This window comes from Polyergus mexicanus, unplaced genomic scaffold (assembly GCF_030449975.1).
Source record: "Polyergus mexicanus isolate NDT 795.1 unplaced genomic scaffold, iyPolMexi1.0 SCAF_10, whole genome shotgun sequence".
NCBI lineage: Eukaryota > Metazoa > Arthropoda > Insecta > Hymenoptera > Formicidae > Polyergus > Polyergus mexicanus.
In genome coordinates, this window is record NW_027223330.1 from 3,883,562 (window position 1) to 3,907,153 (window position 23,592).

Below are 23,592 nucleotides of genomic sequence, written 5' to 3' on the forward strand. Positions count from 1 at the left end.
TATACTCATCTCGCAAAATCTCTTTCATCAAGGTCGCGGACAGCGTGACATATCTCTCAACGCGAATTACATAGTAGTTTTCAAAAATCCACGCGATCGCGCTCAAATACGTCATCTAGCGCGCCAGGTATATCCCGATGATCCAAAATTTATGGAAGAAGCCTACTATGACGCTACATCGAGACCTCACGGGTATTTATTGCTCGATTTGAAACAATCGACTCCAGACGAATATCGCTTTCGTACGTGTATCTTTCCCGACGATACGCTGCATTACGCTTACATTCCGCGCAGATCGAGCAATAGAAGCGGGGGCGTATAAAGGGTAAAATTCCTGTTCGCAACTTGTCAGTCGTGTAATTACAGCGTAATGGTGAAAAAAGAAGATCCCGATAAAAAGCTGACGTCATCGAATAGTGCAATAAAGTATGCTAGACGGTCTATCGGAGAGAGAAACATATGTCTTTTAAAAACTTTGTGTCATTTGAAAAAAAATCAAAGAACAGCATTCTTACGTGCCGCTGACAATAAACTCATAAAGTGCATTCAAGAGTGCATTTTCAATACGTTAAAAGGTAACGTACCGCTTCGTTGTAGCGATAAAAAGCGATTAGCCAAACATAAAACGGCCCTACGGCGTGTTGCGGCAAAACAAGGTAATTGGAAGACTAAAAGAAAATTGTTAGTACAACGAGGTGGATTTTTACCCTATCTTATCGGACCTATACTAGGGGCTATATTATCTCGGATTATCAGCGAATGAAAAAGAAAAATACAATCCTATACAGCCCGTACATTCTAGGAAAGTTAATAAAAAAAGGAAAGTGTTATCAGCTGTATTTTGAACAATGGAGAGAGCTAAGAAAATGGTTTTGATATCTACCGAAAATCTTGAGAGAATGCAGCGAATGCAACAGCAACCGGAAATGACATCTATTGCGATGACTGATAACTCGTCGAAGAAAAATACTGGAATATCAAATGCGGAAAATGTAAATAATAATAATAATTCAGTACGAACACCGGGAACAGCTTTATCGCGACTCGATGCGGAGATGTGGCGTATTCTCAACCTCACGACTCCTGTCGACGATGACAAAAGATGGAAATTGTATAAGGAAGTACTCCAACGCTATCTTCACTTTGCTCGGGAAGCTAAAAAACGCTTACGCGAGGATGAGCAGGATAACGACGAGGACATTAATGACGAGCAGAACGAAGACACGAATTTGGATGTCGACGATAACGAATTTATGGAAACGTCAGCTTTAATTAGCAGCGACCGCGGTGACGGGAGCGCTAGTAGTAGTAGCAGTAGTTTCGGGAAAAAACGCGCGCAATCGGCTGAAATGATCAAAAAAATACTCGGTAGTGTACCGAAATCTTATCGTGACAAAGCGCGTGCGATATTAAAATACTTGATCGATATTCCGACATCTAAGATTAGCTGGGATAGACGAGGACTCGTAACTATAGACGGCGCCGTCGTAACGGGTTCGAATATCGCGGAACTTATAAACGACGCGATACGCGAGAGAAAAACATTTAAAGCAACCGGAAGAATTCAATTTGCTCGATTACTGCATGACATAGGCACTCCTTCCAATCTCATAGGAAATAATGATTTATTATATACGTTCGCCCGATCTCATCGTATTAAAAACGTGGTTCCGCGCGGAAGTTCCACTCCGAAAACTTCGACCGAGCGTTCAAAGTCGTACAGCCGTAAGGTAGACGAAACGAGCGAAGGAGATACGCTATTTGTATCCGCCGACGAGGACGAAGACGACAAAACATTAACGAGCTACGCAGATTCTCCGACAAAGAAAAGAAAAGGATTGCTCGACTGGAGCAAACTCGAATGATGGAGCTCGAAAAATTGTATTACAATCCCTCGCACTATGCCGGCTATTCGGCGACGACCAATTTATCGCGAGCCGCTAAACCGAATTTCACACGTAACGAGGTCATCGATTGGCTTAAATCGCAAGACGCATACACGTTACATCGTCCGGTACGTCGAAAATTTCCACGCTTACATTATAACGTGACAAATATCGATGACTTATGGGAGGCCGATTTGATCGATATTCGTAATCTCAAGAGTTATAATGACGGTTATTCATATCTATTAACGGTTATCGATGTGCTTAGTAAATTCGTTTGGGTAGAGCCTTTACGCGACAAAACAACTGCCTGCGTGGTAAAAGCCTTTAAACGCATATTCTCGAGAAACAAAGAGCGCCTACCCGTATACCTGCAGACCGACAAAGGTAAAGAATTTATTGCTCAGCAAGTACAAAATTTCTTAAAAGAAAAAGGTATTCGATTTCGTGTAGCGCGTAATCCTGATATTAAAGCAGCTATAGTGGAACGCTTTAATAGAACGCTCAAGGAACGGATGTGGCGATATTTTACGCACAAAAATACGCGACGCTACATCGATGTTTTGCAGGATATCGTTCGCGCTTACAATCATACCCGGCATTCCACCATCAAAATGCAACCTGCAGTCGTTACGAGAGAAAATGCTCGAAGCGCGCGTGAAAATATGAATCGTCGCTGGAACCACGACAACGGCGATGGGGCGAAGAAAAAGAATCGCGGACAAAAGGCTAAATATAACGCGGGCGATTTCGTGCGTGTCAGTAGAGCAAAAGTAGCCTTTGAGAAAGGATACGAGGCAAAGTGGAGCGAAGAAATATTTCGAATTCACCGTGTTCTCGAATGGAGAAAACCGCACGTATACGAATTAAGCGATTTAGCGGGCGAAGTTATAGACGGAATTTTTTACGAACAAGAATTAGCATCTGTTGTTAAAAACTTGCGAGAAGAAGAATTTATCGTCGAACGTGTGATAAAAAGTAGGGGGCGTGGTAACAATAAACAATTATTAGTTAGTTGGCAAGGATATCCTTCAAAATTCGATTCTTGGATACCCGCTTCGAGTTTAAAATCTTTGAATCGAAAATGAGGGAGGAAGGATTTTATATGATTCTCCCTAGTAATAGCAGTATGCGTTTTTTTCCGGAGAATAAAACCACATGTTTCACTACTGAATTGCCTCAACGTATAGACTTGCAAGGACGTTGGGAAGTAGCGCTCACGGAGATTCAATTTCCGACTAGCTTTCTTCATATACGCCCTGGAGAAGGATTCATAAGATTTATAAATATTCAAGAATTCACGATAGGCCCCGAAAAAAAGAAAATCATCGCTAAGAAATCTGAAATACCTTCGGGTATTTACTCAAGTTTGCACGATATTATAGAAGCTGTGAATTACTCTGCAAAATCCGTGGGTTCGCATATCCTTTGGCAATTTGGAGCTATTATCGGGCGCAAAATTATTATGAAACTTTCCTGCGACATTATGAAATGTGATATGATTCATTATGTAAATTTTTCCGAAAAACTTTGCCGAATACTCGGCTTCGATACGCACAATAAGCTCAATGCTAGTGTTGTGGAGCGTTTACCGTTATGGCTTTTTAGCGAAACCGCCTTCGATATACAGAATGGCGATGAGAAAAATGATAAAATTGAAAATAATGCCGGTACATCGGGCGTTTTACCTGCCTGGATTTATGACGATGTTGAAATTTATACATCACCATTTTACGTATTTCCGCGTGAACGAGTAATAATAGCCGCCGAACCAGCTAGTTTGTTGCGCGGTATTCCCGACAAGCTCTTTGTCTATTGCGATATTTGCGAGCCCTATATTACCGGCGATGTGCAATCTCCTCTTTTGCGAATAGTCGCACTTGATGTTGGAAATGATTACGCGTTCGCGTCTACTCAAATAAATCATTTCTCACACACTCAATACATTGCTCTGCGTCAAACGTCTTTTCGCACAATCGAGATAGATATAAGAGATCAACTAGGACAGAGTATACCATTCGAATTTGGAACGCTGACAGTGACATTGCACTTTAGACGTATCGAGTAGATAACATAATAATAATAATAATAATAATAATAATAATAATTAGAGAGCGCGATAAAAAATTAAACGTTAATGGATTATTATTCGACGTATTACGACGAGTTACAAAACGGCGGCAGTCGTGGCGGTGGAATTCCGCGAGTTTTCGTCGGATCGCCCTATCAACGAGGGCACGGTATTGGCAGTTTTCTCGGAGGACTGTTCAGACGTATATTGCCTTATTTAACCAGAGGGGTACGGGCTGTGGGGAAAGAAGCTTTACGGGCCGGTGTTAATATAATCGAAGATGTTGAAAACAATATGCCGTTTAAAGTAGCGGCTAAGCACCGATTTGAAGAATCGCGCGACAATCTTAAGAGAAAAGCTAAAGAAAAAATAAGTAGTCTGATGAAGGGCTCAGGTTATAAGTCGGATGCAAAAATGCATGTAGCTCAGTTTCCTTTCGGCGGGCTCAACACGCGCATCGCTAAATCCGTGACATTACGTAGACGACGCCAGGCACGTAAGAAAAGTTCGTCAAAGCGCCAGACGCGAGGGAAAAAAAGAGCAAATACAAAAACATCGAAAAATAAGAGAAGAAAAAAGCGCCCAACAGTGAAAAGACTTAAAACATCTACGAAACGACGTAAAACTGCTAGAAAGCGCACCGTATCCGACATATTTTCTTAAACGGCGTATATTCTAAACGCATCTAACAGTGAGAATTACAACGACGACAAAAAATTTGCGGTAAATAAGCATGTCCTTTCTTCACACGCATTCGAGCGAGTGTTTAAAGAGTGAACTCGATCTCTTTTCTTTACCTCCCACGCAAACAAGTATCGAGAGTTCGCAATGGATTCATTACAAACCCGTGACTTCGCTCTCGGACGATTCTCCGATAGAATTCGTCATTCCGGGTCACGGAGAAGAATATTTAGATCTCACGCACACCATGTTAAGTCTCCGCGTACGCGTAGAAACACCGGGCAATTCCACGGGACATACTGCGGGCACATCCGCCACGGCCACTATAGGCCCCGTAAATCATTTACTTCATTCCATGTTCAATCAGATCGACGTGTATTTCAACCAAAAGCTCGTGTCGCCTCCAAACAACGCTTACGCGTACCGCGCGTACATCGAGGCGTTATTAAATTATTCTTCACCCGCAAAAACCTCCCATCTAACCTCCTGTCTATGGGACGCGGATACACCCGGTCAAATGGACGAACCGATGGAATCAAAATCGCCAAATTCCGCTCTCGTGAGACGCGCGCGTTACATTCACGGCGGGCGCGCGCTAGATCTCGTAGGACATCTCCATTGCGACGTTTTCAATCAAGACAAATTTTTAATTAACGGTGTAGAAGTACGCTTGAGGCTCGTTCGTTCGAAAGATTCGTTCTGTCTTATGGACAGTAACGGTTCATCGGCGAAAGTTCATATACTGGATGCGAGCTTACTCGTGAGAAGGGCGAAAATAAGCGCAGGATTATTACTCGCGCATGCTAGAATGTTGAGTAAAGTTACGGCTAAATATCCGCTCACGAGAGTCGAAGTTAAAACATTTACGATTCACAGTGGTGTTGTGGGTGAATCTTTAGATAATGTAATACTGGGTCAACTTCCGAAAAGGATAATAGTCGGCTTTGTTAATAATAAAGCGTTTAATGGCGATAGAAAATTAAATCCGTTTAATTTCAAAAATTACGGAATAAATTTCTTCTCGCTATACGTCGACGGTATGCAAATTCCTAGTAGACCGTTACAACCGGTTTTCTCATCGGAGGAACCGCTTTACGTCGAAGCTTATCAAACTCTCTTCACGGGAACGGGCATCCATTTTTTGAACGAAGGAAATTCTATAAGTAGAGACGATTATTCCAAGGGATACACGTTATTCGCTTTTGATCTCACGCCCGATCTGTCTGCTAATTACGCAGGGCATTGGAATCTCGTAAGACATGGTAGTTTGCGATTAGAAGTGCGATTCGAGAAAGCTCTCACTGAGACCGTTAATTGTATTATTTACGCCGAATTCGATAATGTAATAGAAATCGACTCGTCTCGTCAAGTCATCGTCGATTTTGCCGGATAGATATTTATCACGCTCAAGTATTTGACTGCTACAACGTAATACTCGGAAAATTTCCCTCCTTTTTCTCCCCTCCACATTCGATCAAAATGCCAGGAGCATAAAATATCAAAAAATATACAATATAACAGAAAAGAATTCAGTTTCATTCGAGACACGAACGTCGACGCTTCGCGAGCAGTTTAAACTATTATAACCGCGCTGTCGAGTGCGCTCCAGTCTTCGCAAAATGGATATAGTCATCGACATACAAGGTTTCCGCGATGCCAATGCGAAGTTTATCCCCAAGGAAGTTGCTATTATCGCGCTTGATGCTCCATTCGTCGGACATTGGATTATGATGCCCCCGCATTCATTTGGCGATTTACCAAGAAATGTAAGACATGAAAATAACTGGCTTACACGAAATTATCACGGTATTGAATGGTTCGACGGTGAAGCTAATCTGAAATATTTTACATCGCAACTACGTGAAATAACAAGACAGGCACGACACATTTACGTCAGAGGTGCCGAAAAAGAAACCTACTTGCGGAATCTACTCTCCAGAAATATATATAATTTGGAAGATATTTCTCCCGCATTCAAAAATCTGTCAGAGGGGGAAGTGCGTGGACGATATTGTGGTTATCACGGATTTCGAAAATTCGGTATATTTCATTGCGCATTACGCAACGCATATAAATTAAAATATTGGCTGATCGAGCGAAATAATATCGTCTACGGCAATACGGAAGTTAGTACTCAAGCTACTTGTGGTTCTCCGGATAATTGGAGTTTAAACGTCTGCGACGACGACGACGACGACGACGACGACGACGACGACGACGACGAGGAAATCAGTAGCGCGTATGAGATTTCGCGCGATAGAAATGAAATAGAGAAAAAAAATCTGCAAAAATCCGAGCGATCAATAGAAAAAGAAGAAGAGAAATTTGAAAAATCTGAATTATCGTCGACGTTGGATAGTGACAAGCTCGAAGCAACTACTAACTCCACACAAGCCGACATTGAAAACTCAGCGTTACAAGTCGGCACGATCAAAGACGCACTACCGAAGGAGGTAAATACCGAAGTTATTGAATATATAATACCGCTCGTTCGTTCGCCTCCTTGTCAAAATAATGAACTCTCGCGAAATTCTACAAGCATTACGTCACATCAATGCCAGGCATGCGGGAGTTTATCCAGCCGACAGAGTCCCGAGGGTGTGGACGAGGTCGACAGCCATCGTCGCTAATACGGATGACCACAATCGACCTGGAGAACATTGGGTCGCCTTCTTCCTCGACGAGCATGGTACTGGCACATACTTTGACAGCTACGGAATACCACCCTTGCACCCCGGATTTCTCCTCCGACTTCGTCGAAACTCCGTCATTCATCGTTGGAATATTCAACAATTACAAGGAATTTTTTCTCAAACATGTGGACAATATAGTTGCGTATTTTTATATTATATGTGCAACGGTTATGATCTTAATCGGTTTCTTAGTCTTTTTACCGAAGATTGTGAACATAACGATCGCTTAATCGTACACTTATTTCGTAAAATTTTTCTTCGCGAAAAAAGTAACAAGTGAAACATTGTACGCTATGCGCTGCCTTGTTTAATCATGTAATTCGAACTGTAATACGATATAGACGTTGTACTCCTATGTAATATCTTAATTATATACATTAAGAATATTGATTTATGTAAAATTAATAACAATAAATGTAGGTTTTTTTTACTTAAATTGTTTAATTTTTTTCATACACTCTTTCCTCATCTCATTGTTGTGACGTCATAGACTCTGCCCTAAGTCTCAGCGTCAATCAGCCTCAGGTACCCGTATATATTCCAAGACCCTTTCTAACGTCTCCAGCGATGTTGTTACCGTATGTCTATCTGCGCAGCGGGGCGCACCCCCCTCGGACAATCGTACCCGTACATGCACGCACGTGTTCGTTACCACGTCATAGCATCTAGTTTATTCTAGCGGTACCTTATCCAACTTTCTCTTTTCAACAGGAAGGGTGGAAGTGGGTGGGCGACATATAGCGTACATCTCCCCTGGTTTTCCTCTAAGGGGGGCGATAGGACGATGTTGTATACCGCACGATATCTTTCGGTTTTCCGTAAGGGGAGGGGAGGCTGGATGCCTTATGTCTAGACGCATCTCCAGTCTCGACAGTCGCCATTTTGTCGGTTGTTGTCACGTCTGCTTTCCGGCAGACATCTTGCCCGCTTTCTCCCTCGCACTATTTTTTGGCTCGTTTTTCCAACCCACTTTTTTTTTTTTTAAATCGACGGAACCGCCGGAACCTATCGGAGAACTGGGCACTATGGGGAGAACCAATCGGACCGCCAGGACCCCTATCTTAGCGCTGGACTACTCTCCATAAATACTACGTTTAACTTCTATTCTAATAAGTTTTCAGCTAGCTTAGCATACTAGGACCCTGTTTGGAGAGGCGGAGGACCCAGGTTCGAGCCCGAGCATGTTCGCGCGACCGAAAAAAAAAAAATAAAAAAAATAAAAAATAAAAAAATAAAGAACTACTCTCCATAAATACTACGTTTAACTTCTATTCTAATAAGTTTTCGGATAGCTCAGCATACTAGGACCCTGTTTGGAGAGGTGGAGGACCCAGGTTCGAACCCGAGCATGTTCACGCGACCGAAAAAATAAAAAATAAAAAATAAAAAAAAATAAAAAAATAAAAAATAAAAAAAATAAAGAACTACTCTCCATAAATACTACATTTAACTTCTATTCTAATAAGTTTTCGGATAGCTCAGCATACTAGGACCCTGTTTCGAGAGGTGGAGGACCCAGGTTCGAACCCGAGCATGTTCACGCGACCGAAAAAAAAATAAAAAAAAAAATAAATAAATAAAAAAAATAAAAAAAATAAAAAAATAAAAAATTTAAATGGAAATTTGACTCGTAGACGTCCACGAGGCCCCTCCACTTTTTTCCCACAGACACCCTTAGGGGGGAGGGCCCCAGACAGGCACAGCAGGGGTCGGCGCCAGTGGCCGAGGAGTGGGGGTTTGTTTTGACGCCCCATAGTGCCCACTAACTACTCCCCTCTCATTCTCCAGTCAAAAGATCGCACCTGATCCCATCCCGCGTAATAGAGATTAAATTTTTTTACTAAAAAGGGACCGCCGAGCGAACTTCTGAAAAACAGAGTAATAGCGACCCTAACGGTCGTTTACCTGATTTTCGGACTGTCAAGTTCGTTCGACCCGATTCTAACGCTTCGAGACGTTTAACTTCGGGATCATATAAAGATAGTGGTTGCGCCCTTCCACTGACTCATCCTTCCTTGAGTCTGGACGTAACAAAAACAAACATTATAATAAAACATAATTTTTATATTTTTTAAAATTATTATGAATATAAACATTATTATAAATAAAAATTTTATCATACATATAATTAAAAATTTTTTTATATTAAACATACAATATATAATTCATTTCCATGAAATCGAACCATTAAAACCAATAAAGTTAACCCTAAAACTCCCTCACAAACCCTAAAAACCAAATAATAAATTATAAAAACTTCCAAATTTAATAAACTAAAAATTATAATTATTATTAATGATAAATTCAAAATTATTAATTCCACCACTATTAAAACTACCAATATAAATTTATATATAAAAATTAACATCATTAAAATAATTATATATATATTGTAAGATATTGGCAGTCTCATAGTCAGAGAAATTACTAGTGGCGCTCGCGCATGCGCTTTATCGATAAATACAAGCGCTATATTCAAATGATGATAGCAACGTGTTTCCTTAGATACATAAACTATTTATTTAACAAAAGAGAATTGTCATAGCAACAGGTGTGTTTGTAAGATCGTCGGGATGTCTGAGCGTCTTTAACTGTAAACCGTGAATCAGATCGGACGTGTCTCGTTGTTCTTGTGTGATATGCTTAATTGATTAATCACATTTATATTCTGAGTTCGTTATTAGTTCTGTGTTCGAGTTTATGAGTTGACCAATAAATACGTGTTTCGATAAGTGCTTAAATTATTGCTTTATTCGATTTATCACGTTCACTATAATTTTTATATATACAGTTCAATAATTCATGGTTCAACTGTTAAACTATTATCCTCTTTAAAAAGCCATTCTCCTGACAAACTACAAATTAACTCGCTGTCTTACAATATATATGTATATATATATATATATATATATATATTATTATATCAATATTAATTTAATAAATAATCAATAAATTATTAATTAATATAATCAATAAATAATTAATTTTAAATAAATATATTAATTAATAAATCATTAAGTTTTAAAAATATTTTATTATATATATATAATACTTATATAGTTTATTATAAAACATTAATTTTGTAAATTAAAAATATTTAATTAAAATCATGTTTGCAAAACATTAATACAATTTCCTTATTTTATGTCTGCAATAACATCACGTATGTTCGTATTTTTAATTTTTACATGTGCGCAATAATGCTTGTAGGCAATCGCTCTGCAATCGGGACTGTCGGCAATCAAAGCTGTCAGCAAAACGTTGTAGGCAAACGAAGCTGTTGGCAATCGGGAATGTAGGCAAACGGAGCCTCCCCTAATTGAAGTATCAATTTACCTAATATCAATAGCTTTTTTACGATATGTTCTACCTTGGGGTTAAATATCATTCTAAGGGGCTACAGAGTAATTACTAATTTAATATCTACAATTCCTTATATTGGTAATTTAATGGTCCAATGAGTATGAGAAGGATTTTCAATTAATAATTCTACTCTTAATCGTTTTTATTCAATTCACTTTATTCTACTATTTATTATTACTATAATAGTAATATTACATTTATTTTTCCTTCACGAAACTGGTTCATCAAACCCACTAGGAATTAATAGAAACTTATATAAAATTCCATTCCACTATTACTTTACTATAAAAGACTCATTAACATTTATAATTTTTTTATTTTTATTCTAAATAATTAATGTAGAATATCCTTATATATTTAATGACCCAGATAATTTTACTCCAGCAAATCCAATAATTACCCCAATCCATATTCAACCAGAATGATACTTTTTATTTGCATATACAATCCTACGATCTATTCCAAATAAATTAGGAGGAGTAATTGCCCTAGTATCTTCAATTACTATTTTATATTTTTTACCATTAATTTACACTAAATTTAACTCGCTTATATATTACCCTATTAATCAATTTATATATTGAATATTCATTAATACATTTATTATTTTAACTTGAGCAGGGGCACAAATTATCGAATTTCCATTTATTATAATTAGCCAAATCATATCACTAATATATTTTATATATTTTTTATCCTTACATATCTATATAAAAATCTGAAATAAATTAATTTTCATCATATAATATATATATATATATATACATAGATACATACATATATAAATTTAATTTTTATGAATTAAATAAATTAATTAGTTAATGATCTTGAAATCAAAGTCTATGTTTTGAAAACATATTAAAGAAATAAAAACTTTCTATTAACTTTAACTATAACTAACAAAATTTAAATTAATATTTAAAAAAATTTAAACCTAATGATTAATAAAATATACAATAAAATCATAGGTAAAATAATTTTCCAACATAAATATATCAACTCATCTTAATGCATCCGAGGCAATAAACCTCGTATAAAAACTACTACACATCTTATTATAACAATAAATAAAAATATAAAAATTATTGAATATTTTAATAAATTAGTAACTAATAAAATTCTCAAAAACCCCAAAAAAATAATTATTCCATACTCAGCTAAAAAAATTAAAGTAAATCTTCCTTTAAAATACTCAATATTAAACCCTGAAACAAATTCTGACTCTCCCTCAACAAAATCTATAGGTCTACGATTTAACTCTGCTAAAATCCTAATAAAATACATTAAAAATAATGGATATAAAATAAATAAATATCATAAATAAATTTGAAATTTTATAAAATCTACAAAAGAATACCTCTCTCTCAAAATTATTAAAACTAAAATAATTAAAATAAATCTAACTTCATATGATAATATCTGCGATACAGATCGCATTGATCCTATCATTGAATAAATTGAATTTGAAGACCACCCTATAAAAATTATGATATAACCTCCAATAGATATAAATAAAATTATTAATAATACAGAATAATTTAAAAAATAAATATTAGTAACATATGGAAACAATAACTATATTATAAATGTAATTATTAACCTCAAAATTGGACATAAATAAAATAAATTATAATTAGATTTATAAACATAAAACAACTCCTTTATTAACTAATTTGACAGCATCACTTAATGATTGAATTACACCTAAAAATCCAACTTTATTAGGTCCTTTACGTATCTGAACATATCCTAAAATTTTTCGTTCTAACAAAGTTAAAAAAGCAATTCCTACCAATAATATAATTAATAAAATTAATAAATTTAAAATATTAAACTTAATACACTGATAAAATTCATTTAAAATTATTACTTATATATTCAATAATAAATAACTTATATATATATATATAATAATTAAATAAAATAATAATAACTAAATTTAACACACTTATCTGCCAAAGTAATTATTAATATTAAAATTTTTATATTAATTTCAATCAAATATTCAACTAATATTTTATTAAAATATATAACTATTTTAAACAAATTAATAAATAATTACTAATAATTTAAATTTTTAATTTAATTCAAATCTAAAAACTTTAAATCAAAAAAATTATTTTAAATAATTAGTCCTTTCGTACAAAATTATTCATAAAATTAACTATAGATAGAAACCGATCTGGCTTACACCGTTCTTAACTCAAATCATGTAAAATTTTAATAGTCGAACAGACTAAAATATTAAACTTCTTCATTTAATTTTTACTTTAATTCAACATCAAGATTTTAAAATAATTATTTAACATTAACTTTTATATTCATTTAACTCTTTTTCTATCGAGAAATTTTACTTATAAAATTTTTATTTAATAAATCCTGATACAAAAGGTACAATAAATAAAATTTACTATTTTATATATAAATATAATTCATTTACATTACTTAAATTATAATTTAAAATAATTATTTTAATTTCATTACTAAAACTAATCAATATTTTTAAAAATTTTTATTTAAAATAAATATTTATTATTTCAAATTTTATAAAATTTTATTTAAAAATTATTTTTTTATAATAACAAAAAAATAATTAATTTATTAATTAAAATTTTAATATATTATTAAAATTAAAATATTAATCTTTTCAATGTAAATAAATTATTTTAAATTAAACTAAAATTTTTAATTTTTATATAAATAATATTATCTCTTATAATAAAATTCTAAATACATTTTCCAATATACAATACTTACTTTGTTACGACTTTTCTCACAAATTAAATTTATAAAAATGACGGGCAATTTGTATATATTTAAAAAAAAATTCAATTTATAAATTTTTATAAATTTACATTTAAATCCAATATTAATATAAAATTTAAATTTTACTTAAATTAATTTAAATTAATTGTAACTCATTAAAATCTTAGTTACTCTACATTTTGATTTGAATTATAATTAATTATTATTATAAAAAAAATGATCAATTTTTATCTATTAATATAATTTTTAAACAACAGTATATAAAAATATATTAATTAAGTAGATCCATTCGTGGATTATCAAATTAATTAACAAGTTCCTCTAAAATTATAAAATACCGCCAAATGCTTTATTTATAATAATTAAAACATTTAATATTTAATTAATAAATTTTTCATAAAAATAATAGGGTATCTAATTCTAATTTTTTAATAAAATTATTTTAATATTATTATTATTATAAAAATAATTAAATTTTTTATATTCATTATATTTCACCATAAATACAATACATTAATTTAATAAATTTTAAATAAATTATATTTTTTTAAATAATTATATTAAATTTATTTTTATCTCAAGTTTAACCGCAATTGCTGGCACTTTTATTTATTAATAATTAATTTTAAATTTCTATTAATAATTTTCATTAAAATAATTATTTTATATATTAAATCTTTTTATAAAATTATTTAAATTTTTTATAAATATTTACTAAAATTTATTTATACATTAAATTAAAAAATAAATTTATAAAAAAAAATTTATTTTATAATTATTTATTCATATAATAAAATTATTAATTAACTATAAATCACCATTATTTAAATAAAAATTATTTTATATACCTAATAAATTTTACTGTATATACAATCAATATAGTACCTCCCCTTTACTACAGACTTCTACTACTAATAAAATTTATTTATTAATATATTATTAATTAATATATTAATATATTAATTACTATATTATTAATTAATTAATAATTATTGATATTAAATTTTTAATACTAACTATAAATCACCATTATTTAAATAAAAATTATAATATATATTTATATATATTTATATAAAAATTAATTAAATTAATAAAGAATTATATGTGTAAAGGTTCCAGTAATGTTAAAACGAAATTGGGAAAAAGGCTAAGGAACCAGCACAGAAAATCAAGTGCGAATTTAGTTTATTAAGATATAAAATTTAGCGAACGTTTCGATCCATTTTTGGATCCTCTTCAGCGCAAAAAAATATATATATATATATATATATATATAAAGATATACACCCGTTACAATTGTTTACAAATCAATTAATGCAATTAACGCTATAAAGTTGTGCGGTACAAATGCAGAGCATGTCGAAGTCACGTTTAAAATTAAACTATACATGTCATCTGTAGGCTGTGTTCTTCCATGTTCGTAGTAAAGAAGTAAATACGGCAGCATAAAGCCTCCGTCAATAAAGACAACCATTTCTTTAACGTATGCCATGGCAGAGAACATGCATATAAAGAGATGGATTCTTATTCCTCATTGTCACCAGATATCGCTTGTTACATGTCACAAATTAAAACGTAAACCACATGCTCAATATATACAAGTGCGAACGGTAATGATAATCAATACCTTACATCACCACCATACATGTGATTTACGTTTTAATTTGTGACATGTAACAAGCGATATCTGGTGACAATGAGGAATAAGAATCTATCTCTTTATATGCATGTTCTCTGCCATGCCATGACGTTAAAGAAATAGTTGTCTTTACTGACGGAGGCTTTATGCTGCCGTATTTACTTCTTTACTACGAACATTGAAGAACACAGCCTACAGATGACATGTATAGTTTAATTTTAAACGTGACTTCGACATGCTCTGCATTTGTACCGCACAACTTTATAGCGTTAATTGCATTAATTGATTTGTAAACAATTGTAACGGGTGTATATCTTTTTATATATTTTTTTACGCTGAAGAGGATCCAAAAATGGATCGAAATGTTCGCTAGATTTTATATCTTAATAAACTAAATTCGCACTTGATTTTCTGTGCTGGTTCCTTAGCCTTTTCCCCATTTCGTTTTAATTAAATTAATGATTTATTTATTAATAATGGCTATTATATATATATATATAATTCTGTAATTGAATACATAATTGTAAAGTAAAATATGGATGCCGTCACTAGTTATAAGGAAACATTTCTTTCTTTGCATTTATTTCGTTCTTTTAGTTTTAGAATATGATACATTAACACACATGGTATAATATACATATGAAATGTTTTAAACTGTGGCAAAGCACTATAATGATGCTGAATCTATGTTCAGACCATAAGTTGTGCTACCTCTTTGCAGTAGAAACAATAACTAAAAAAAACCTCACAAAGGTAAAAAAAAATACGCCAAGTATATAAAAAAATCCCAACATGTACGCAAAAAAAAGTTTAATATCTATCCCTACAAAATAACTTTTAAAAAAGTTTTTCCTTGAAAAATAATTTTTATACAAAATAAAAAATTAAAAAAAGATTTTCTTCTAAAAAATAACTCTAAAAAATAAAAACCTTTAAAAAATCAAAAATCAAAACTAAATGAAATCAATAGCTAATTAGCCAAATATTTAGAAGCAATTCAGTTTATAAAGATTTGTAATTTGAAATAGTATTTGTCATAAAATCAATCTTGTATTTATAGAAATGTTATAGACAGATTCACAGATTCACGAGTTTCTATGAAATTAAAACACATTTTATTTTTATTAACAGAAATCTGATTTTCAAAATAAGTTCAACAATTTTGAATATTGTATATCACAAATTACACTATTATAGAGTTTATTAAGGGTATTATATGCTATAATATCAAATCATATTGTTGATGTTAAGTGCGATTAAAATTCTTTTGATTTGCAAAGTATATCTTATAGGATGTATAATTCGAAAGAAAATTTTTCGTAAACTCAAAGTCGCATAAAATAAACTTACACCAAAGCAAAGTATAAAAACTTGACGTTCCCCGGATCGCATTAAAACGTGTATATATTATAAATATATAAAATTATTTTAATTTCTAAAAATATATTATATGCAATAATTTTCATATAACATGAAATATTGTATGATACAAATCTGGGACCATATATTTTAATACAACCCGGGCACGCCAAGTTTTTATACTTTGCTTTGGTGTAAGTTTATTTTATGCGACTTTGAGTTTACGAAAAATTTTCTTTCGAATTATACATCCTATAAGATATACTTTGCAAATCAAAGGAATTTTAATCGCACTTAACATCAACAATATGATTTGATATTATAGCATATAATACCCTTAATAAACTCTATAATAGTGTAATTTGTGATATACAATATTCAAAATTGTTGAACTTATTTTGAAAATCAGATTTCTGTTAATAAAAATAAAATGTGTTTTAATTTCATAGAAACGCGTGAATCTGTCTATAACATTTCTATAAATACAAGATTGATTTTATGACAAATACTATTTCAAATTACAAATCTTTATAAACTGAATTGCTTCTAAATATTTGGCTAATTAGCTATTGATTTCATTTAGTTTTGATTTTTGATTTTTTAAAGGTTTTTATTTTTTAGAGTTATTTTTTAGAGGAAAATCTTTTTTTAATTTTTTATTTTGTATAAAAATTATTTTTCAAGGAAAAACTTTTTTAAAAGTTATTTTGTAGGGATAGATATTAAACTTTTTTTTGCGTACATGTTGGGATTTTTTTATATACTTGGCGTATTTTTTTTACCTTTGTGAGGTTTTTTTTAGGTGATCTCATTGCTTTTTGTAAAAATTATATTTTTTCTGCAAAAAATGTACAAGGAATAACTTTTTTAAAAGTTATTTTGTAGGGATAGATATTAAACTTTTTTTGCGTACATATTGGGATTTTTTTATATACTTGGCGTATTTTTTTTTACCTTTGTGAGGTTTTTTTTAGGTGATACTATATACTGACGAACGGATTAATAAATTAAAGCGATTAAAATTTTGTTCCAATAAGATCCACTTTGAGAATAATAAATACTACGTATGTATATTTTGGCGTAGTATATATATTTTGGTTTTCTTTACATACGTATAATACTATAATAACATGTTGTGATATTGCGAGATATAGATCCATAAGTTTTTTTTTTTTATAAAATAACGTATCAGTTATATGTATGCAAAGAAAGTCAAAGTATATATACTATGTATACTGACAAACGGATTAATAAATTAAAGCGATTAAAATTTTGTTGCAATAAAATCCACTTTGAGAATAATAAATACTACGTATGTATATTTTGGCTTTCTTTGCATACATATAGCTAATACTATAATAACATGTTGTGATATTGCGAGATATATATTTATAAGTTTTTTTTAAATAAAATAACGTATCAGTTATATGTATGCAAAGAAAGCCAAAGTATATATACTATGTATGTATACTAACAAACGGATTAATAAATTAAAGTGATTAAAATTTTGTCAATAAGATCCACCTTGAGAATAATAAATACTACATATGTATACTTTGGCTTTCTTTGTATACATATAACTAATACTATAATAACATGTTGTGATATTGCGACATATATATCCATAAGTTTTTTTTTATAAAATAACGTATCAGTTATATGTATGCAAAGAAAGTTAAAATATATATACTATGTATACTGACAAACGGATTAATAAGTTAAAAAGATTAAAATTTTGTTGCAATAAGATCCACCTTGAGAATAATAAGTACTACGTATATATACTTTGGCTTTCTTTGCATACATATAACTATTATTATAATAACATGTTTTGATATTGCGATATATATTCATAAGTTTTTTGTTTTATAAAATCAGTTATATGTATGCAAAAAAAGTTAAAATATATATACTATACATACTGACAAACGGATTACTAAATTAAAGAGATTAAAATTTTGTTCCAATAAGATCCACTTTGAGAATAATAAATACTATGTATATATATACTTTGGCTTTCTTTGCATACATATAACTAATATTATAATAGCATGTTGTACAATTGCGAGATATATGTGTAATGTGAAATATATGTATATTCATTATAATTAAATATAGTTCTTTTCAAATCACACTTAATTCGTCCTTCTGTCTTTCAATATGTATGCAAAGAAAGCCAAAATATACATATACTACGTATATGCCGACAAACGGATTAATAAATTAAAGCGATTAAAATTTTGTTGCAATAAGATTCACTTTGAGAATAATAAATACTACGTATGTATACTTTGACTTTCTTCGCATATGTATAACTAATATTGTAATAACATGTTGTGCAATGTGATATATAATTATCATAGGTTTTTCTTTTTCTTAAATAATGTAATATAGTTATACGTATAAAAAAAGCCAAAGTATACATACTATGTATGTATACTGACGAACAGATTAATAAATTAAAACGATCAAAATTTTGTTGCAGTAAGATCCACTTTGAGAATAATAAATAAATACTATATATGAATACTTTGCCTTCCTGTGCATACGTGTAATATTATAATAGCATGTTGCAATGCGAGATATATATTCATAAGTTTTATGAACATTATCAGAGAGAAATCACTGACATTATTATATTTTTGATTATATAGTTGTGAAATAAAACTTGTAAATTCCTACGATTTTATCAAAAATGTAATAATGTCAGTGATTTCTCTCTGATAATGTTCATAAAACTTATGAATATATATCTCGCATTGCAACATGCTATTATAATATTACACGTGATTCAATGTGTTAAATAGCTTGAAATTTGTGAAACACGAATACTGAAAATAAATTTAAGCTATTATTATATAGTTATAATTATAGCTTAAATTTATTTTCGGTATTCGTGTTTCACAAATTTCAAGCTATTCAACACATTAAATTCAACTTCAGTTCAATCACTTAACATAAGAGCAAGGATTCCCCTTACCACATTATAAATAGTAAATATTTCTTTTACTTCGACAGTTATTAATCGTTTTTATGTCCATCCGAAGTTAAGTGCTTTATGGTCACTTCCCTCTATCTGTGTGCAATGAAAAGAACAGAATTTTAATATTTAATTTAATTTACATATCTGGTTTTATATGTACTACTGAATGTTTTATATATGCTACTATATTGTACTTACTGTCTGTTACTGCCAAATCTCTATAACCCAATATGTTACGCTGTTTAGCAAAGTTCTTCAGCTAAAAGTATACCGGCCTTCTTGAAAGGATTGATTGATTTTGCTCTATCCTGCAAATAAGCGCTATAATTTAGACAATATTCAGATATAATCAAGAAATAACCCAGACAGCACAAGGATGTCCTTAGGACGTCCAAAGGGCATCCAAGACATACATGTAGGATATCCTCAGGATATCCCATTGTAATCCTCAGATCTCCTCTGGATGTCCTGAGGAAGAGTAAATGATAGCCGTATATTAACCTCTGGAGAATCCAGGGAGATCCTGTGGAACATCCTAAGGATTTTTATAGGATATGTTAGGGATATTTTTTGTATGTTTCAAGGAGCAAATTTTAAAATTTAAATATAAATTAAAATTATATTTTGTTCTTTACTGCCAATATTAAAAATCTAATATTAAAAATAGTTCACCGTTCTTTAATATTTGAGGCTTTCGTGATGTACATGAATATTTTAGGTTTGGCTCCCGGGTTTGAGTAGTGTAATATTTTCTAAACAATCCAATATCTGAATTCCCTATGTTGGGATTGCATCAAATTGAACTGATAGAAAATAATTACATTTGTAATTTCCTGTCAGTTGCTCTTTGCAAGCTTAAATAATTCGCATGACCAAATCTCAAATACGAGTTCGCGTGTCGCATAGCGGTAAACCAACGAACTAGCGGTTGAATACTATTGTTTGTAAAGTTTTTGGAATGTTGCGAACAGTAACATTTTTCATGAAATATTAAATAAATAATAATTTTGGATATATGAAAATGTGCGCATCAAATTCAATTATTAATATTAAACGAAATTAATGTTAACAATTAATTGCACATATATATGTCCTCTGGAAATCCAAAAGACATCCAATATAACAGACAGGGCAGATATATCCTACAGACATCCAGGGGTTATCCAGTGGACATTTATAGGACATTAATACTTATTATAATACATAAGATTTCTAAATTATATTAAATAGTCGACACAATTAAAAATAATTATGTATGCATATTAAATTTTTATAAATATATTTATAATAATATCTTAAAACATCCTACAAATGTCCTGAACCGTCCTGGACATATTCAGGATGATCCTGAGGATGTTTTGTGCTGTCTGGGAATATACTTATAAAACAATAAATAAACATATATAAGCAGACATATATAAGAAGATATATATACAAAATATCAATCTACTTACTCGATAGGACCAAATATATTTTCTGCAGCAGATTCAAATATAACATTAACCTTATAATGTTATTATATCTTGACGTCGCGAACATTAACCTTATTTATAACGTTATTATATCTTGACATCGCGATGCTACCGCGTACTGCTTGAAACGTATCATATATATATATATATATATATATATATATATATATATATATACGTATGCACGCACATACACATTGTCTCTCAAGGCGTATTTGCACACTCAAGCGAATAATCGTACATGAGCGCTACAAACGCGCCTTGAGGGACAAAATCGCTTTGCGTGTGTGCGTGCGAGCATACGTACGTGAGAGTCTGAAACTTACCTTATTATTATGATAATGAAGAAGAACGAAAAATGTCATATTTCCGGTATACGATTATCATTCCTCAGGATTGACTGCACTAATCTTATTCAAACTAGTTGCAATCAAAAGCTTGCATCCACATTGTATAAGAAAAGTGCCGTTAAATTTTTGATTAACGGCTTGGTTCCTGAGGAATTTTAATCGAAAGTTTATTAGACGTAAAACTCCGGATAAGCTACTTGGTAGAGTCGCGGCCCCTGTACATAGGCAACATAGGCAAACCGTTGACCGAAACGTTTTTTTTATATACTTGGCGTCGCGACGCTACCGCGTCGCTTGATTGCTTATTTTATTTATCTCTCTATTACATATTTTTAAGATAATAAATAAAACGGAAATATATGTCAATTTTTTTTTTTTTATATTTAGGAAAGAAAGTGCTGTTGAATCTCGTTTTGCTGATACTTAAAATTTTGCATTTTTGATTGTAGTTTTGTTTCATTTATCTAAAAATGAGATAGATTACCAATTCTTTATTAATCTTTATTATTATTCATTCATATATTTTTATTAGCTTTACTACATTGAATGAAATAAGGAAAGTAAAATACAGATGCATTTACTAGCTGAAAAGAATTATGTGTTTTTGTTCAGTTTATACGTTTAAAATAAAATTTGATATTTTATGACATTTTTTTCTCTACCATGGCAAAACATTGTAAGAATGCGACAAACAATCTGCCAATATTCAAACCGAAAGATTTATTACCTCTTTGCAACAAAAACAATATTATATTTTGTAAATATAGAGGAACTGTACATCACCAAACATAATATCTAAACAATCACGACGATGATAAAATAATTTTGAACAAAATAAGAATATTTATGAATAATATTAATATATATATTATATAAGATATATTATTTTTCATTAATTTTACACCACTAACATATGAATTGTTATGTTTTTTTGTTATTGAACTGAATACATAACGGTAAAGTAAGATACGGATGCTTTCACCAACTGTAAAAAAACATTTATTTTTGCATTTATTCCTTTTTGATGCATTTATAATACATAACCCAATAAACACTGTTTTGTAACTTTTACAGAACATTTACAAAACAGCTGTTCGCTGTTGTGGTAACCGTTATGTCCACGATTAAGTAACGTTTAGATGGAAATGTCAGCAACATTATTCTTGTATATCAAACATAATAGATACATGAAATTAAAATGTAATAGATACATAAAATTTATATATGAAATTACATAACTATAACAGAACATAGTAAACACTGTTCTGTAACATTTACATAACATTGACAGAACAGATATGGTAACCATTATGTCAACTTTTAAAACGTAATAGATACATAAAATTTATATATATAAATTACGTAACTGTAACAGAACATAGTAAACACTGTTCTGTAACATTGAGAGAACAGATATGGTAACGATTATGTCAACTTTTAAATGATGTTTAGATGAAAATATCAGCAACATTATGCCTGTATATAATACGTAATAGATACATAAAATTTAGATATAAAATTACGTCATTATAATAGAATTTAGTACACACTGTTCTGTAATATTTATATATTATTTACAGAACACATATTATCTGTTCTAGTAACCATTATGTAATTTACAGGTAACATTTAGATCAAAATGTCACGTATTATATACAGCAACACTATGCTGTATATAATATGTAACAAAAAGATAATAACAAATAACAAATATCTAAAATTTAGACATGAAATTAAGTAACTATAATAGAATAGTCTTTTTTCAGTCTAATCATTGATAAATATATATATTAATAATACATATATATTTATCAATGATTAAAATGAAGAAACTATTCTGCTATAGTTGAATATACAGCGCAAAATTATTGATTGGATAAAATTACTAATGGTTGTTTTTTTATTAAAATTAAGAGAATTAACTTATATTATTTATGTTTAGAAAATCGTGTATATATAAAGATATGGATATATATAACAATAAAAACTTGATTTCTTGAACAACTCTTTATTTCCACATATGCTAAATTGTTAAATAAATGAATCTTGTAACAAATTTATGAATAAATCTTTTAACAAATATTATTAATATTTATAAAATTAATTTTTGTTTCAAATTACAATTATAATGATAATTTAAATTATATTACATAATTTTAGATATTTTTTTTAAGAGAAAACTTTAAATATACTAATAGCTAATAATAATTTCAAACTTAAATAACAAATTGCACTTATATTGTATTAATTAATATACTTTGCAAACAATTAGAATCACAAAATTAAAAAGAATCAAATTCACGTATTTTTGCAAAAAAAATGTCATATG

At 30.8% G+C, this 23,592-nt stretch overlaps 3 protein-coding genes and 1 long non-coding RNA gene across 9 annotated transcripts in view; 3 read left to right on the forward strand and 1 right to left on the reverse strand.

Annotated features, from left to right (window-relative positions):
* The first annotated feature begins 2,970 nt into the window (after positions 1 to 2,970).
* On the forward strand, positions 2,971 to 3,954 carry LOC138936927 (uncharacterized). Its single transcript, XM_070302716.1, has one exon. It carries the CDS (start codon positions 2,971 to 2,973, stop codon positions 3,952 to 3,954), a length of 984 nt encoding a protein of 327 aa, XP_070158817.1.
* A 736-nt stretch (positions 3,955 to 4,690) lies between these two features.
* Positions 4,691 to 6,031, forward strand: LOC138936934 (uncharacterized protein F54H12.2-like). The gene has a single exon (XM_070302724.1). It carries the CDS (start codon positions 4,691 to 4,693, stop codon positions 6,029 to 6,031), a length of 1,341 nt encoding a protein of 446 aa, XP_070158825.1.
* A 105-nt stretch (positions 6,032 to 6,136) lies between these two features.
* On the forward strand, positions 6,137 to 7,268 carry LOC138936935 (uncharacterized). The gene has a single exon (XM_070302727.1). It carries the CDS (start codon positions 6,258 to 6,260, stop codon positions 7,266 to 7,268), a length of 1,011 nt encoding a protein of 336 aa, XP_070158828.1. The 5' UTR covers positions 6,137 to 6,257.
* A 12,090-nt stretch (positions 7,269 to 19,358) lies between these two features.
* LOC138937324 (uncharacterized) overlaps positions 19,359 to 23,592 on the reverse strand; it is a 64,519-nt gene continuing 60,285 nt past the window's right edge. For 2 of the 6 annotated variants that reach the window (XR_011447493.1, XR_011447494.1), the window contains exons 2-5: positions 21,240 to 21,408; positions 20,896 to 21,031; positions 19,640 to 19,749; positions 19,360 to 19,534 (exon numbers count right to left, since the gene is read on the reverse strand). This is a non-coding gene — a long non-coding RNA (uncharacterized lncRNA). Of the gene's footprint in view, positions 19,535 to 19,639; positions 19,750 to 20,895; positions 21,035 to 21,239; positions 21,618 to 23,592 lie in introns of those variants that run through there. The other 4 variants (XR_011447492.1, XR_011447491.1, XR_011447490.1 and 1 more) reach the window with 4 other exon arrangements.